Here is an 18,702-nt window from a genome sequence, read left to right on the forward strand (position 1 = left end):
AGCTGTGGCTGCCCCATCCCTGGAAGTGTCCAAGGCCAGGTTGGACGGGGCTTGGAGCAAACTGGGCTAGTGGAAGGTGTCCCTGCCCATGGTAGGGGGTTGGAACTAGAAGAGCTTTAAGGTCCCTTCAAACCCAAACCAATCTGGGATTTTGTCTCCTTCAATTTTTGCTGCTGCTCCTGGGCTGGACTTGAGCTCTCAGAGGTCCTTCCTAATCTGAATTTTCCTATGACCAAGGCTGTAACACTAAAAAATAAAGAGCCTTTTGCCTGCCATGAACATCTTTACCTGAGCAGAGATGCTCCCACCTTGTCACCTCCCTGGAGTTTCACCTGTTTTCACCACTCCCAAACCCCTTGGGCTCCACAGTCCTTCCTCTTCCTACGAGATTTCTCTGCATCAGAGACCAAGGGGCAGGTCCAAGGACCAGGATTTCACATTTCCTTTAAAGCACTGCTGTAGAAACACTCCCCATCACCATGGATACTGGAGCCCTGGGAATGCAACACTCACCACAGCAGTGCAGAGATGCTTGGGTGGATCCTGCCAGCAAAATGCACCATGAGGAAGCTCAGAGCTCACCTCAAGTGCAGGAAAAACACAGTATTTCAGCCTTTCTCCTCTGTTAACTCCTTCCTCCAGGCACTGAAGTCTGAGCCTTCATGTCTGGATGCAAGCTTCCCAAGTTGGAAAGGGCTGGATTTGGGATTACTCCCAAAATGTGATAGCAACCAGACTGTATTTGGTGCTGCAAATACCCAAAAAACCATCCTGGATTTCAGAGACTCCAAAACATGGAGGGAACAGGATTTATGGGGAAGGAGAGGGATGGGAAAGCACTTCATTCCCAGACTTAGAATGACCAGAAGTGCTACCTCAGACAGGGAGCAGACTGTGCCAGATCCCCTGTCCCCATATTGGGTGAGCACAGGGGGAATTTGGCAGGCCCTTGTCCTCCTCTGGCTGGGGGCTGGAAGTGGCCTCAGGAAAACAATCCCAAACTCCCCAGTTGCAAGGCCAGACTGGTTTTCATTTCTCCAGCAGGTTCAGGCTGCAGCACCTTGCTCCAGAGTCACACCAATCCCTGGGGATTTGCTCAAGGGCTCCAAAAAGGTTCCAAGGGGCAAAGGACCCAGATCCACGGTCTCCTCACTTGCCACTTTGCAGGCACATAACCCCCTTGGGAAGCAGGACATCGTGGCACAAGGCAGGGAGGAACAAGCAGCCTGTGGAAGTGGTTTAGCACCAGGTTCTCCAGGAAGGAGCCTCCCAAAGCCAGCAAAGGTGCAGGGCGGTGCAGGAAGGTGGGAATTCAGCAGGTGCAAAGATTGAAATAACTCTGAGGATCCCAAATTCCGGCTCTCCCAGCGCAATTCAGGAATGAGCTCTTTGGAAATCCTGCTCTCTCAAGCTCAGAAGGTGTTTTGAAGTGGCCTCTTGGGAGCCCACACCAAGACTTCCAAGGAAAGTAAAACACAGGGAGAGGGACTAAGTGATAAAAGCACTGAAGGCAGCAGGAGACTGGGAAGGGTGGAGAGAGGGGAGGATGGAAATCCTTCTAGGGCAGGCAAATGGCACTGGATGGATTATGATTGCAGATCCATTAATAAAAAAGGAGGAGGAATAAATCAATAATCCTGGAAGAGCTGAGATAATGACTGCCTTTAAAAAAATTAATCTTTAATAAGAAAGGACGTCTGGCTAATTAGGAAGTAATGAAGAACTTGTCAGTGTATGTACAGAGAGCAGGGAGGTGAGGGGGTTCCATAACCCACAACTGGAGGATATCCGGATCGCTGGAGCTGAGCAATCCATCCTGGTGCCACGAGGGGAGCAGTTAATGGACCCACTGAATCATTCATGATCATTTATGAAGAAGTGAAGAATTCAGGAAATATCAGGGGATAAGAGAGAGGGGGGGAAATAATTCACATTTGCTTGAGTTATAGGGTTTTTCTTTTCCAGAGGAAAGAAAAAGCTTCCAAGACCTTAAAGAAAAACCAGGCCGAGGAGAAAAGAAGAGAAAAGGAGCCACAAACATAGTAAACACCTCTAAAAGTCCCTGGGGAATAATCCTGTCTCAGTGTGGGGAGGATACACCTGGATGTTGAGAGGTGTCCCTGCCCATGGCAGGGGGGTGGAACGAGATGAGCTTTGAGGTCCCTTCCAACCCAAACCATTCTGGGGTTCCACGATTCCGTGGGTGCTTTTGTAATATTTGCAAGTTCAACTCCAAACTCAGCACTAAGGTGGCCACAGCACTGGTCCACAGCACCTCAGGAGCTCAGTATTCCCGTCTCCAGCTCTGCTGCAACACCAACAAGCATCAAAGAGAAGGGGAGAGGACCTCCTGGGCGCAGAAAGCAAACACATTCCGAGAGGCTGGAAGCAGCTCCTGTTGAATTGCTCTTTGTTTTCCTTGCTGCTGGGCTGCGTGGAGGAGAGCAGCAGGACCAAACCTCAGATGAGTTTCGCTCCTTCTGCTGCTTAATTCTGCTCCAGGTGCAGGTCCAGGACCTGACCAGTGAACAGAGCACCTGCTCAGGAGAAGGGTCTTAGGAGCAGCCTGTACACACACAGCAGAGGGGCTTCGGGGGGGCTGACAGTGCTCAAAGGTGCTCTGGAGGGTATGGGTTTGTTAGGGATGTTTACACGGTGCAGAGGAGAGGGATGCAGGGACTCCCAAGGGTGTCTGAGGTGGGATCATGGAATCACTGAGCTTGGAAAAGCCCTCCAAGATCATGGAGTCCAACCATTCCCCCAGCACTGCCAAGGCCACCACTGACCCACGTCCCCAAGTGTCACATCCACACAGCTTTTAAACCCCTCCAGGGATGAGGACTCCACCACTGCCCTGGGCAGCCTGTTCCAATGTCTGACAAACCCCTTGGTGAAGAAAATTTTCCCTAATATCCAAACTGAACCTCTCTTGGTGCAACTTGAAAGTCATTTCCTCTTGTCCCATCCGTGGGATGTCCACCCTGCAGAGCAGGATGAACAACAGACCCACTCCAGTGGGATTAGCCCAGTGCTCTGCTTGAGCTCATTAGCCCCAACTCTTAATTATTAACTCCCAGGCAGTCAGCTTGAGTGTCCCTGCCACAATCCCCTGGATTCACAATCCATATGCACAGGACCAGCCTGGGTTGTCCCACACTCTGTGTCCTGTCTGTACCATCCAGGGCAGCCCTCGTGCTCCCCTTCACCTCCAGCCTCTGTGAAGATGCTGTGGCTGCTTCTCACAGCAGCTTGGAAGGAATAAAGAATAAAGGTTCTGCTCACGAATGTCCCAGAAACACAGATGTTTTTAATATAACTCTAAAACGTGGAGCTTGAGCTTTTTCTGGTGGCACACTGCAAGGCAAGGAGTGAGTTCAGAAGTGCCAGGGCCTGTTCCTTTCCCTTGAAGAATTTCTCCTTATTTAAATAGGTTTCTATTTAAACTTACATCCAATTTTGAATACAGAAGGGAAAAGCAGCTCATTAAGCAAAGCTTGCCCAGGCCTGTCCTTCCCTCCCTTCTCTCACACACAGGGAAGGGGCTCAAAAGGCTCCCAAAACACACTCAGTGCATGTGCAGCAGAACCAGGAGCAAACAGCTCCGTGGGTTCCAAGCTGTCACAGGCACTGCCAATGTGGAAAGCCATTGAGGAGGGACCTGTGTGTCATGGGATAAGCTTTTAAGAAGCCTTGGACACTTCCAGGGATGGGGCAGCCACAGCTTCTCTGGGAAACCTGTGCCAGGGCCTCCCCTCCCTCCCAGCCAGGAATTCCTTCCCAATATCCCATCTCTCCCTGCCCTCTGGCAGTGGGAAGCCATTCCCTGTGTCCTGTCCCTCCATCCCTTGTCCCCAGTCCCTCTCCAGCTCTCCTGGAGCCCCTTTAGGCCCTGCAAGGGGCTCTAAGGTCTCTCCAGAGCCTTCTCTTCTCCAGGTGAACTCTCCCAGCCTGGCTCCAGAGCAGAGGGGCTTCTCCTTAGAACATCTCCATGTCCCATCTAGGGCCAGGGATGGTACAGGTATTTAATTACAGACTATATTATCTTCCACTCCGAGCACAGACATTAAAAATAATCATCTATATATGAACTCTGCCTCAGAATAAATAGTTATTTTTTGCTGCAGAGCTGTGCAGTCACCCAGACTACCTGATTTTAAAATATTCTCTGCAATGAAGAGGTAGATTGATTTATTTATGCACATGCAAAATGGTGAAGGCAGCAAGTTGTTACATAAACTGTTATATAAATTACCTACCAACTGCATAGAAATGTTCAAATTCCACCAACCTCATGCTGAAGGATTCAATTACTTCAAGTCATCACAGTTATTCCTGACATCCAGGACAAATGAAGGAGGAAGAATCTGGCCTTAAATTAGACACTGGACACACATTTGTGATATTACTTGTATTCACAGATCTCTTGCCTTCTTCAAACTATAACTTTAAATCAATTTGGAGACCCTCAAACCAAGTAAACTCTTTAAACCAAATGACTGCAATAGAACAAATATTGATTTTATGGGCATTTTACTGAGGTTAAAAGCTTTTCCCAGAGATGGTCATTAGGCAAACAACTCTGCTCCAGATCCCTGCAAAGCACAGTTAGGAACAGGTCATATATTACAGCGGAGTGTAAAGCAGTTTAAATCAGCCCAGCCCCCCTGAACTCCACACTGCAGCACAGGCCCTTGCCAGGTGATGATGCTGGTCCTGTAAACTTCATGATATTTAATTTAAATCAACTGTGTTTCGGGTCATGTACAAGTAAAGTGGGTGTTTTCTTGGGTTCAGGAACCCTGCTGGGATGTAAGCCCTTCTGGAATGGCTGAATAAACACAAACCCCACTGGTAGGCTTTTGATTTAAATTACACTTGCTTTACTGTTTGTAACAGTGGTGAAAAACAGATCCACTGGAAGGGAACTGATCCATGACCTTACCTGGTGACAACTCTGAATACATCACAGAATCAGAGAAGGTTTGGATTGGAAGGGAACTGAAAACTCATCTTGTTCCACCCCTCTGCCATGGGCAGGGACACCTTCCACTATCCCAGATTGCTCCAAGCCCCGTCCACCCTGGCCTTGAGCACTTCCAGGGATGGGGCAGCCACAGCTTCTTTGTTCCAGTGCCTCACCACCCTCACAGGGAAGAATTTCTTCCTTGTATCTATTGAATCAACCCTCTTTTCATTTAAAACCATCGCCCCTCATCCTAATTACAACAGGCCCTGCTAAAGGGTCTCTCCCTCCCTCCAGGAGGCCACTGCCTGCTTTGTAAAGCCCAAACCTCTTGGACCTGGACACGATTCACGACAACTGCAACAATTCACAGCTTTGCTGAAGCCAAAGCCGTGGCATATGGCAGGAAGGGCTTTTATCCCTCCCCACACACAGCCTGTGCAGTCGTGACAGAAATTATCCCTCCGACGCTCCTTTCGCTGCACCACGAGATGAACGGAGATGCCAAACGCTGAGGGCACAAGGTCCTGCCAAAGGATGAGCTGTGCTAATTACACCATTACACCAGTGACCTTGTGTAATGTCACTGTCACTGCCTCTGCTGAGTTGCAGATGATCCCAGGAGCTGACACAGCACCATACGAGCATCTCACGTTTCCCCCCCCTGGCTGGAGAAGCATCACATAACTGCAGGAGGTATCCCCTCAAACACAGCTCATGTTTGATTGAGGCCTTCATGATTGATTTGACCTTCCACAAGACCAGGTTGCTCCAAGCCCCATCCAACCCAGCCTGGAACAAACGGAGCAAAATACCTTTGCCTCTGAACCCTCCCCAGACGCTGAGGCACTACAAGATGGGGGAGGAGAATGGTGAGAGCATGAGATGGGATCCTACCTCCTTTCCCCTTCTACCTTTCCACCCTGTAACAGGCACATTCCTCCAAGCTTCACACAACAATGAGACATCCCAGAGAATCACAGAATTAGAGGTTGGAAAAGACTTTCAAGACCATCGAGTCCAACCTGTGCCTGACGCCCACCTTGTCCCCCAGCCCAGAGCACTGAGTGCCATGTTCAGTCTTTCCTTGGACATCTCCAGGGATGGGGACTCTACCACTGCCCTGCACAGCCCCTTCCAATGCCTCATCACCCTTTCCATGAAGAAATTCTTCCTGAATTTTCCAACCTGAACCTCCCCTGGCACAGCTTGTGGCCGTTTCCTCTCATCCTGTCCCTTGTTCCCTGGGAGAAAATCCTGACACCCAAATTCCTATAACCTCCTCTCAGAGAGTTGTAGAGAGCAAGAAGGTTCCCCCTCATCCCCCTTTTCTCCAGGCTGGAACAGATCAGTGTGCTGGCCTTCCTCAGGCACCTTCCTATTGCTCATCCAGGAATCCCATCTCAGGCCAACCAGGCACATCTGGCACAAGCAAACAGCAGGCCATGGCAACACGAGCCAGAATCCTGCTGCAACAGGCAGCTGGTCAGCTGGCAACTTGGCAGAGATGTGGGCAAGTCACCTGCCAGCCAGAAATGGAGGAAACATCCTCCTTGGAGCTGCCTGGAGCGTGCCCTTGCCCATCTGACAGCCCAGCACCACGGCAGGAAATCAATAGAGAGCCCAAGTCACAGATGGATCGGCTGCTCGGTCATCTGGCCCCAGCTCCAGAAGAACAGCACCATTCCCACAGCCAATACCATCAAACAACCCCCTTGCCCCTCGCTCTGGGTTGTCATCTCTCGTTAGCAGAGCAGGGGGAAGGAGCAGTGCCCACCCCCCTCCTCCTGCCAGAGGGCAAAATCCGAAATGACACAATATCACAACTCTTTGTTGTTGGCCAAAAAAAAAAAAAAGAAAAAAAGAAAAATCCTATATCCACAAATTTTTAAGTGCTGTGCTCCGGGGGAGGTGAGAAATAATCTCGTAGGTGAGAAACTCTGTCTACGCACTCGCTGTGATTCACCAGGCTGTGGGCTCAGCAAATGCCCTTTCGGGCCCTCGTTTCCTGGGAACTGAATGTCAGGATGGGAGAAGTGTTGGAGCAGGATGGATACGGGAGCTGTGTGGGTTTTATGTGACAGCGCGACACGAACCCACCGCTGCTGCTCCTCCTAGGAAAGAGCCTCACGAGGAGCTGGCTGGGGATTAAAAATGGCACAAGAAAGAGGGAGTCGGCTGAACTACAAAGGAGCACCGAGGAAATGTGTGTCGGGACAATCAGAGGCACTTTGACTGCTCCCACAGACAGCAGGGCTAAGACTTCACTGGGTTTGCCATGAAAGTCAAAGCTTGTTTTACACTTCTGTCTTGTACCCTGCCAAAGAAAGAGCGCTGTGTTCCCAGGAAACAGTGGCATCTGTCACGGAGCCAAGGGACAACGCCGTTAATCCGCCCCTGCTTGCACATCAAGGGCTCTCACCAATTTACCATCTCAGACACCCCAACCCCTGAAAACATTTAAGTCACGCCCTGAAATCTCTGTGACTTCAATTTAAGCCTGGGCAAGTATGGAAGTGCTTTCCCAGGGAGGCTGATGCTCTCATTATGTCCCTGATGGGATTTCACCCAGCCCTGACAGCTCCGGCGCCCTCCGCGTTGCTGGAAGTTCCCAGAACATCCCCACATGCTCCGTTAGGAATTCACATTCACACCACCATGGGGCTGCTGGGCTGGAGGAAAGGGAGCTGTGCTAAACACACATTCCCAGGAGGCAGCTTTGAACCAGCCAGGGCAGTGGGAGGCAGGGAGAGGACAGACAGGGAGGCTGTGCAATTATTTGCTCAGGAGAACGAGGCAAAGCCTTGGCAGGGAGAACTGATCTCCAGCCCACCCCTTCCTTTTCCAGCATCCTCAGGGAAGTGTTGCCACAGTTCCCTCCCTCACTGAAGTAAGAACAGCCAACACTGCACCTGCCAGCATCTTCCCACTCCTCCCCTGCTCCAGGCTGGGTGTTTTGGGTAACACAGCTCAGCCCTGCCAGAAAGGGGAGGAAAGGAACAGAGGCTCTGACCCCAAAGCAATATGTCTTCATCTTGAAATCAATAATGTGCCTTGTTAGAAATAATCCATTTCAAAGCTTGACACAACCCCCCTCCCCCTTCTCCCGGCTTTACATCCTCCAGCAGAGAGACCACAGCACAGAATCAGAGAAACCTTTCTGGGCAGGGATGACACACTGGAGTCAAACTCAGACCTCTACAGATAGAAAGGTCCTTCCCAAGCAGAAATCCCTCTGGCACAGCAAAGCCTCCAGCTAACAAAGGATCAGAGATCCTGGCCCGTCAGTGCACCAAGTGCTGAGCCAGGAATCCCAGAATGGTTTGGGTGGGAAGGGACCTTCAAAACAATTTTGTTCCACCCCCTGCCATGGGCAGGGACACCTTCCACTAGTCCTGGTTGCTCCAATACCCGTCCAACCTGGCCTGGAACACTTCCAGGGATGGGGCAGGAGCAGCAGCTCCTTCCATTGCCTACAGCCTGCAAAGGTCAAGAGGTAAAAAGCAGGGAGAAGAAAAACGGTGAAGTTAACAGAATTAGGGAATTAACACATCTTGAATCAAGGGGCACCAGCTGTCTGGGAAAACAGAGGGATTTCACCAGAGAAAACCCCAAGAGCTGCAGGTGGAAAGCAGAGGAGTGATGCTATGGGTGCATTATGCACCCTGGAGCATAAAGTAAAGCCATAAAACATCATTAATTCACAGACAGAGAACAATCCTGCTGCAGGGCACCGTGACAAGAGAAGTGAACTGACCGTGCAAATCCACAAGGGCCAGCCAGGAGCAAGGGGAAAAAGATGGAATTAAATGCAAGGGTCCAATGCCCAAAAAGGGAAAAAAAAAAAAAAAGGATTCCTGGTTGAAAGATGCTCCACGGTCTCAGGGTTTGTGCAAACAGTTTAACTGACATTTCCCAGGTATTTAGGCTTCTCCAAGCTGGAAGCAGCAGCCCCAGTGTGGGCACCCAGGCTGGGATCTCCACATGAGGCATTTATTTGGAGTTGCAAACATGATCTTCCACTCCAGTGGCTCGGTGCTGCTGCATCTGCTTCCAGGGAGCCGTGTTCCCTCACCCCAGCTGTGGATCCGACCTCCTCCTCTTGGGAAAGGCAACTGTGGCTCCAGCCCACAGCACTCCAGGCAATATCCATGCATGCCTTATTAACATCCAATTCCCATCCTTTTTTTTTTTTTTTTTCAAAATCCATCAACTCACATAAGGTTAGTAAAGGGGAAAGGGTAATTAACACTGATGGGAAATCTCTCAACCCCTAGATCCCTCCCAGAGCAATTTCTGCTGCTACAAACAGAGTGTGGCCCTATTATCACCCCTGTATTTCTGTAACCCAGGGAATTTAATGGCTAATTAAATGCAAAATCGTGAGCCAAAAACCTAATCCATGCTGTGCCCACTGTGTTTTAGGTTGGCATCACCCCTGGCAGCCAGGGACCTCTCTGCTCTCACCTGCTGCTACAGCCACGTGCTGGCTCAAGAAAATTTCAAAATTGATTTGATCCTGTTCTTTTCTACCTAGAAATTCTGCCCTTAACAGGAAAAGTCAAACCTCTGCTGAGCTTTTCCAGCCAGCTCCAGGACAGGCTGTTCCCAAAGCTGCATCCAGTTCTGAAGGCAAAACAGGAGTCAGTTCAGACCACAAACAAAATTTGCCTTTGACAGGAAAGCTGAATTCTTTGACCTGCTGTTCTCAGCTCTGGTCTCCTTCCTGCATTAATCAGGGAGGTGCCACTGGTACAGAACAGTTTCTATATATTTCTATCAATATGTCCCCCTGTTAAAGAGTTTAACAGCTTTCCTTTTCATACCCACCTGGTAGGACCCTCAACCACTCAAGACACCCCTCAGTGGAGGTACCAGAGCACTGGTTTACCCAACCATCCTGCTCTGCCCACTTACAACTTGGATGGTCCATGGGGATTTGAAAAACTCACCCTGAGAGCTTCACCCCTCAGAGGAATTCCACACCAGGCCTCTGCCTCTCCTTCTAGGACATTACCCGAGCTAAGGTCACCAGAGATTTATACCACCAGCTCTCTCTGGCTTATGTGCTTGCTCTAAATAGATATTTATCCAATTCATCCCTGTAGGACTATCTGAATGGACAGGGAATGAACTGGCTTATTTATAAGACAACTTAACAGGTAAAATGCATCCCATGGCCCTGTGGAAAAATGCTTCATCCCAAGAACAAAGCAGGGAACAAGGCTGACAAAAGAGCAGTTTTGAGAGTTGGGGAGTTCTTCTTTAATTATCCTTTCATAACAGCTGGGAAGAGCAATGCAATTCAAAAGCACTCTGAATTAAATGAGTATGTGTGTGAATCACACAGGCTCATCAAGGGCTGATGAAAGTTCCTTGAAACTCCAGGAAAGAGAACAAAAGACATATGTCTAAAATACCTGGAAAGTACACCAGAAGACTCCTAAACAGGATTTTGGGGTTATATGTGAACAGGCTGTGGTAGGTGGAGAAAAGAGGTGAGATTTAAATTAGATATTGGAAAGGAATTCCTGGCTGTGAGGGTGGGGAGGCCCTGGCACAGGTTGCCCAGAGAAGCTGTGGCTGCCCCTGGATCCCTGGAAGTGTCCAAGGCCAGGTTGGACAGGGTTTGGAGCAACCTGGGCTAGTGGAAGGTGTCCCTGCCCATGGCAGGGGGTGGAACTGGATTATCTTTAAGGTCCCTTCCAACCCAAACCAGTCTGTGATTCTATGACTCAATAAGTGACACCAGGAAGATTTTTCCCTGTGAAAACCTAAGCTTTTGGGTGCTGGATTACTTAGAAGAGCAGGAATAAGCAATGCAGAGCAGCCCCAAAGCCTCCTGAGATCGTGTTCCCAACAAAGATCCATCCTGCACCACTGTCAGCTCTCTGAGTGCATCCTGTGAAACCTGGTAAATGAACAGCAAAGCCTTTTTCTCACCCTCAAGTCATTTACTTAACACCAGGTGCAGTTTTTGCCCTGCTTGTTAATTCTACTGTTTTTTCAGGCTAGGGATGTGGTGAGAGGGGAAACTCTGGCTGACACACCTGCTGAAAATTCCACAAAAGAGACACAAGAATTAGTCCCTGGGCTGATTTTCTAACTCATTCCAGCTGTGGTGCTCCTGACTTGCACCACAGTAAATGCGGCGAGAAACGTGGAGCCAGTGGGATCTTTCATTCATAAAGTGGCCAATAAAAGAAAAAAGATGTGGAGTGATTGGAAAAGGTTTGATATTTACAGAGTGCAGGAACCTTCTGGATGAAGATGGACCCAAGCAAATATCAGTCTCCAAGTTGAGATGCTTTGAAGCCTCTGGAGGGCCTGAGACAAATGATGCAAAATAGCATCATCCTGTCAGGTTGGTGTATTTTTGGACTTCAGAATCACAGAACCACAGAATGTTTGGGTTGGAAGGACCTTAAAGGCCAGATTTTTCCAACCCCTTGCCATGGGCAGGGACACCTTCCACTAGCCCAGGTTGCTCCAAGCCCCGTCCAACCTGGCCTAGAACACTTCCAGGGATCCAGGGGCAGCCACAGCTTCTCTGGGCAACCTGTGCCAGGGCCTCCCCACCCTCACAGCCAAGAATTCCTTCCTCATATGTCCTCTAAGCTTCCCCCTGGAATGGATGAAGCTGCACTGATTTACACTCGCTCTGAGATGGCTCTGGGCCCATTTCCATCTGCAAATAACTAAGAGGACATCTCCTGGCATCAGCTGCTCCACAGGCTCCAAGAACACCTCGTAGAACTTGCTGTACCACATTACCTTTGATTAAGAGGATATCTGTGTTTGCTCCTTCCTCCATTAACCGTAGTAAGTGCAGAGGGAAGAGCCACCTGGCAGAAAGCTGTTTTCTAAATAAATTAATGCAAGGTGGCAGCCTCACCTCCAGATCCTGGGCAAACACAAGCTGGTGTGAATCACAGAATCATTCAGGCTGGAAAAGGCCTTTAAATCACTGAGTCCAACTGCCAGAGCCACCACTGACCCGTGTCCCCAGGTGCCACATCCACAGGGCTTTGAAATCCCTCCAGGGAGGGGGACTCCACCACTGCCCTGGGAAGCTGTGCCAGGGCTGGACAACCCTTTGGGTAAAGAAATTTTTCCTGATATCCAATCTTAACCTCCCCTGGCACAACTTGAGCCCGTTTCCTCTTGTCCTGTCTGTGTTACCTGGGAGATCAACCTCACCTTGCACCCCCTCCTGTCAGGGGGTTGCAGAGCCAGAAGGTCCCCCCTGAGCCTCCTTTTCTCCAAGCTGAGCCCCTCCAGCTCCCTCAGCTGCTCCTGGAGCTCCAGACCCTGACATTTCCTTGCTTTTCCCAACTTTAAAGCATCTCAGCCTGTTCACCCCTCTCTCTGGAGCAACTGGGAAAACTGTTGGGCATTGCTGGAGGAGAACATTGACCCTGCTGCTGCAGATGGCAGGTGATGGAGCCAAGGCAGAGGGATTTAGGAAGGCCCTCACACCAAGGCTTGGGAAAGAGCATTGCCTGACACAGGGAAACATTAAGGATTCTCCTCGCTTCTGTTTTAGCAGCAAATATTTTGCTTTACAAAGGCAAACAGATCTTGGCCCTACAGCAACTCCCTGGATACCTCCCCAAGCTCTGGGGGCTACAGGAATTCCCACGGACCCGACAGCAGCACATTCCCAGTGCCTCAGGAAAGTGACTCCCCACAAAAGTTCCTCTGGCAGCAAACACAGGGGCCTGGCCAAGTGAGCTAATGAAAAACTCTGTCTGCTCACCCCTGACTTGGCTCCTGTGCCCGCTGTTCCCTGGGCACAAACTGAGAGGCACTGGCAGGGTTTTCCACCCCTGGTTCTCCCTAGATGCACAAAATTCCTGGAATAAAGTCCTGCTGTGCACAGGATTTTTGGTATTTAATAGGGCTTGCCCTGCATCCCTCATCCCATCTGTGCTAGTGACAGCCTGGAGGGGAGCTGAGGTCTAGGTGAGCCCTAATTAGCCTCTGATTACTGACCATCATTACTGATTCCACACAGCCTGGAATGCAAATTCCCAGGGCGAGGCTCTCTCCTGCAACCTGCAGAGATGCTGCAGGGGTTTGCAGTCTGAGGACAGTTTGTGTCTTTGGACTGGGCAATCCCTTCCCAGGCAGTCAAACCCCATGGAAAATTATAATGGAGAGCACTATTCACCTTCCACCGAAGTCAAGACCTGTTTCTGCTTCGCCACAAGAGGAACTGGACAGGCCTGACCTGCTCCTCAAGGCAGAGCAGAGTGTGATCCCACCCCAGAGCCTTGGTGTAGAATCATGGAATTGTTTAGACTGGAAAAGATCTCTAAGTCCAACTGTTCCCCCAGTGCTGCCAAGGCCACCACTGACCCATGCCCCCAAGTGCCACATCCACATGGCTCTGAAATCCCTCCAGGGTTGGGGCTCCACCACACTCCTTTACAGGACTTGTGCTCTAGACCCTCCACCCTCTTCCTTGCCCTTCTTTGGATGCACAAGGCAAAAGGAATGTTAATGGGATGGTAGTGGAGAGAAGAGGCAACACCCCACGATCCCAACCCAAAGGAGAGGGAAGCTTTTTGCTCCACTGCCCCAAAAGTGAGCAGAAACTCTTCACCACGGAACCACCGACTTCTTCAGCTTTTTTTTCCCCACACAGTAGATCCAGGTTCACCTTTGCTGCAGTTGGGATACTGATCTCAAAGACAAAAGGAGCCTCTGGCAGGCATGACCCAGCCCAGGGAGGGTGTCCAGCCATGGTGTGAGAAGTGCCAGGGGCTCTGCAGAGCACAGCCAGATACACGAGTGATGGGCAACAATAGGATACTCTACGAGAGAGGGGCAGGAATAACTGCTCTACACCACTGTCTCTCCATTGCCTAACCCCAAAATCTTTCAAACCTGCTTAAAACCTGCTACCAGAATCCACAAACTTCTGGCAATCCTTTTCAACATGAACCAACAAGGGTAAAATGTTTTTTGAGACAGAGCTTGATCTGGATGGATGGGATTTCGGGGCTGTCAGAGACAGGGAGACCCTGGAGATCCCTTCCAGTCCGTGTGTATTTGCACATACACACCCATCCATCCGTGTATCCTTCCATCCATCTATGCATCCATCCATCTGTAAAAACACATCATCAAGCTGCTGAGCCTGCACTCACCACACACTTCCCAGTAAAAGCAAGAGGGACTCGGATGTGCAAAGAATAAATGATTCAGCTCCATCTTGTGCTTCTGCTCCTGATATGCCAAGCAGCACTCCAGCCTGCCAGGATAAAATCCAGACAGCTGCAATATCTGCACAAAACTGGGACAATTCAGATTAAAAACCCATTTTCCTCCCCGTGCCTCTGAATATTTACCCCTCTCCCAACAACTGTCCTGAAAGGGAGACAGGAAGAGAGAGGATTTCTCACAATCTGTGTCCAGCTTAGAAATCTCATCTCCCTGAATTACAACCGACCCGTGCCTCAGCACAGATTATTTTGAAAGGATCATCTGCCAGAGCCACACGGGTGAAAATTGGGGCAGTTCCCCAAGAGGCCCGTGAAAAGCCCTTTGCTCTCCCGCTCCAAAGCCGAGAGCACGGCTGCACTTAACGCTGATCGCCCCCGGGCTTGACAATCACCTACTGGGGCGTGAACGCTGCTGCTTTCAAGAACAACAGCTCATGGAGGCACTCCGGGGTCATCACAGGCTGCAGCGAGAACCACAACCTCCTTGGGTCAGACATGAGCAGCACAGACAGATCCCAAAGAGGGATTTCACACGGAGAGGTGTTGGAACGGCAGAAGAGAATTCAGGAGCGGGGTGTAAACTAAAAGAAGGTCGATTTGGATTGGAGATTAGGAAGAAATTGTTGGCTGGGAGGGGGGGGAGGCCCTGGCACAGGTTGCCCAGAGAAGCTGTGGCTGCCCCTGGATCCCTGGAAGTGTCCAAGGCCAGGTTGGACAGGGCTTGGAGCAACCTGGGACAGTGGGAGGTGTCCCTGCCCGTGGCAGGGGGTGGAATGAGATGGGCTTTAAGGTCCCTTCAAACCAAACCATTCCATGATTTTTAAGCCTGTCCTTTCTTAGGAGATGGAGATAATCATTACACTGCTCATCAGGGAGAAAAGATCAGGCAAAAAGGGACAAACACCCTTTCAGCAAGTCTGGCTCGTGCCAAAGGCCTGTCCCCTCAAAAAAATAACACCCAGATACTTTTCCATGGGTTTCAATTCTCACATCTGCAGGTGTTTTGGTTCCTTAATGCCCAGTTCCAACCAGGATAAAGCTTGAAGCTCCACAGCATTGATTTTATAGTTTGGATAACAAAAATCAAGGCCAATAGCCTCTTCCCTTGATTTTGTTAGATGGCACTTCAGGGAGCAATCTGAGCTCTGGCCCTGAAATCACTCCTTCAATTATACCATAACACCATATTTGACACAAGAGACCCTTTTCCCTCCCCCAACAAGCAAACACCAGGGAAGAGCCACGAACCCCTGCAGAAACACAGCTCACTCGAGGCAGGTGAGACTTCACTTTTCAATTTCCAAAAATCTGAAAGCAATTGCACGAAAATCATCATCTGAAATAAGTTACAGCTCCACGTCTGTTACCCACATCAAGGAAATACTGCGTGGCCACAGCTCTCCCCTGGGAAAAGGTATTTTGAAGGAAAGGCAGAGCATTCAGGGAAGGATAAACCATCCTAATCAAGAACAAAAGGACTGGAATATTTGAGTACTTGCACGTGAAGTTGTGCAGATGCTCATGTGCGTATCAGTGCGTGCCTTGCTGCACCTCAAGCAAAGCAGGGGAAGCCAAAACCTTATGGAAAGGCCTGATGCCTGTTAGATTTCTCTTGTTTTGCAGCACAACACCGACAGCTGGACCTGGCTCTGCTCCTGCTCTGTGAGCCCAGACCAAAGGGGTTCATCCTGCACCAAGAGCTGAGCCAGCAGGACCAGACTCCGGAGAACAGGCTGCTCTTGCACGGCGAGCACTCGCTGGGTTTCGTAACAGGCAAGAGGAATAAGATGCTCACAGCATCCAACAGCTCATGCCATGCTAGCACAGAATCATGGAATGGGTAAGGCTGGGAGGGATCGCAGTGGGTCATCTGATCCAACCTCCCTGTTCAAACAAGGTTCCCCAGAGCCTGTCACTCAGGACTGTGCCCAGGCAGCTTTGGAATACCTCTGGTGAGGGAGACTCCACAGCCTCTCTGGGAAGCCACATGAGGATCATGGAATCACAGAATTCCAGAATGGTTTGGGTTGGAAGGGACCTTAAAGCTCATTCCAACCCCCTTGCCATGGGCAGGGACACCTCCCACTAGACCAGGTTGCTCCAAGCCCCGTCCAGCCTGGCCTGAACAGGAAAGTTCTTCCTTACGTTCAGATGGAATTCCCTGTGTTTCTGTCTCCTGTGATCAGGTCAGCAGTCACCTGTGCCATGGTGCTCCTGCTGGCTTTGGGATCACTGACTGCACCCTGTGCACGAGGACAAGGGCAAGGGCACCAAAACTGCTTTGGCACATGAGCCTCACCTCTGTTGGAGCACTGGGAAGCCAGGGAGGAGGAGTTCCTGCTCCCAGCAAAACGGGGTCAGGAAAAGCCCCTTCCAGCAGCTTCAGGCACCACCGAACCCTTCCTCCCACAACAACACAATGTCTCACCCTTTTTGGGGGACCATGACAAGCGACAGCTTGTCCCTGCATGCACCCACTGACCCAATTCGGGGTGCAGAGCTCCATCCCAGCGACCCGCGTCCTCCACGGACCACGCGCTTCCAAAGCATGACTGAGACATTCCTGGAAAGCAATCCGGCCGATCCCTTCCACCAGGCAGGTCACACCCCCCCTCACTCGCCAGCTCCTTGTCGCAGGTCGCCCCACCTGCTCCTGCCCGCTCAGATTTGCCGGAGTGGGGGCCAATTATCCCAGTGTTCATCCAAGGAGTCACGCCCACCCCCTTGTGCCCTGTCCGCCCGTGTCCCAGTCACTTCTGCCCCAGTTCCTACGGTCACTGGAGGAGGGAGGGAGGGAGGCAGCGGGGTGGACGGAGCTGAGCTGGAGCTGATGATGGCACATCCCTGCCTGAAGCGCTGGGATCCTCTCGTCCACGCTGGACGTGTGCGGGAGCGAGTACGCTCCCGAGAGCTGATCAGTATTCCGCGAGAGGCTCCGCTACCGCGCTGCCATCCCTCCATCCCTCCTCCTCCCCGTGCCTCCCCGTGCCGGAGGAGGTGGCACCCCTTCTCCAGCAGCACCCGCCAGCACCCCCAGCTCCCGCCCCCCCACATCCTCCCCCGCGAGAGATTTCACACCTCCCTCCTCCCGAAGCCACCGCTCCCTGTTGCTTTCCCGGCTCTGCGGCGCAGATGTCCCCGATCCACCTCCGGGCCCTGCCAGGCGTGACTTGGGGACCCGCGGGGGAGCATCATCTGCACGATTTGGGGACACACGGGAGCATCACGTGCACGATGCCAACCTCCCCGTGCCGGGAGGGCAACGCTCCTCTCCAGCAAGGCTCCAAAACGCAGTGGGAGAGGGCGGGTGGGGGTGCTGGGGAAGATGCGATGTGCGGGGTCAAAGTGTGCCGGGCAGGTGCCCCTCCACAGCGGGGAGGGCACCCCGAGGCCGGGGCTCACCTTGTGGAGCTTCCACATGGCTCCCAGCGCCTTGACCTCGTGGCTGGAGTGCTTGCCCTCCTCCAGGCACTGGTAGCAGACGGGGCTCTTGCACTGCACGCAGTACATGCTGTGGTTCTCCAGCTCGTGGTCGGTGCAGGTGGAGATCTTGCGGGGGCTGAGCCGGCGGCTGACGCGGCCCTGGGCCGGGGGGACCAGGCGGTGCTTGGCCAGCGGCCCCCGCGGCGGGTGGCACCGCAGGCGGCACGGGTCGCAGTAGAACACGTCGCACTGCTCGCACATCACGGCCGCCTCCTTGGGCGCCTTCTCGCAGAGCTGGCACCGCAGGGCCGCCGCCCTGCCCTGCTGGTAGCGGTCGATGACGCCCTCGAGCAGCCGGTTGCGGGGGAAGCCCCGCAGCCCGCGCTCGTCCAGCACCAGGCTGCGGTGGCACTGCGGGCAGGTCAGGCACGCGTTGCGCGGCGGCGGCGGCGGCGCCAGCGCGGCGGGGGGCGGCGGGGCGGCCGGCGGGAACACCCGCACCCCGTTCGGGGACTTCTGGCACGGCGTGGTGGGAGCGCTGGCGAACCCCCCGTAGGAGCCGTAGCCGCTGTCCGCCTCGCTGTACAGGCTCATCTTGTCCAGGTCCAGGTAGTCATAGTCGGAGACGGCCGAGCCCGAGGCGCGGCGGCTCTGCGGGGACTCCGAGTCCGGCGTCTGCACCAGGATGTTGCGGGCGCACGCCTGGCACAGGTTGTGCGAGCAGGGCAGGATGATGGGCTCCCGGTAGAAGGAGCCGCACACCGGGCATTTCAGCTCCTCTTCCATCTCTTCCATAGGGGAACGGCGAGGCGCGCGGCGGCGGGCGGCGCGGCGGCACCGGCGGCCGCGGCGGAGCCCGAGGAGCGCGACCCGCACCGCACCGCGCCCGGGCGCCGACTGCCGCCCGCCCGCCGCCCGCCGCCGCGCGCCGCAGCCTCGCCCCGCCCCGCGCCTCGCCCATTGGCCCGCCCGCCGGCGCGGAGGCGCGCTGAGCGCCGCCATTGGCTGAGCCGCCCGCCCGTCAAGCCGCCCGCCCGCGGCGGGCGCTGCGGGGGCCGCGCGCGGGGCTGCGGCGGCGGCGGGGCC

General features: G+C 52.6%; 1 protein-coding gene across 9 annotated transcripts in view; it reads right to left on the minus strand.

The window, feature by feature from the left end:
• TRIM9 (tripartite motif containing 9) overlaps window positions 1-18,425 on the minus strand; it is a 64,106-nt gene extending 45,681 nt beyond the window's left edge. For all 9 annotated transcript variants that reach the window (XM_017825487.1, XM_017825481.1, XM_017825486.1 and 6 more), the window contains exon 1: window positions 17,596-18,425. In XM_017825487.1, the coding sequence (XP_017680976.1) occupies window positions 17,596-18,411 (816 nt within the window). In that variant the 5' untranslated portion in view covers window positions 18,412-18,425. The remainder of the gene's footprint in view (window positions 1-17,595) is intronic.
• Between the last annotated feature and the right edge of the window lie 277 nt (window positions 18,426-18,702).

Source organism: Lepidothrix coronata, unplaced genomic scaffold (genome assembly GCF_001604755.1).
Source record: "Lepidothrix coronata isolate B3197 unplaced genomic scaffold, Lepidothrix_coronata-1.0 Scaffold119, whole genome shotgun sequence".
Lineage (NCBI taxonomy): Eukaryota > Metazoa > Chordata > Aves > Passeriformes > Pipridae > Lepidothrix > Lepidothrix coronata.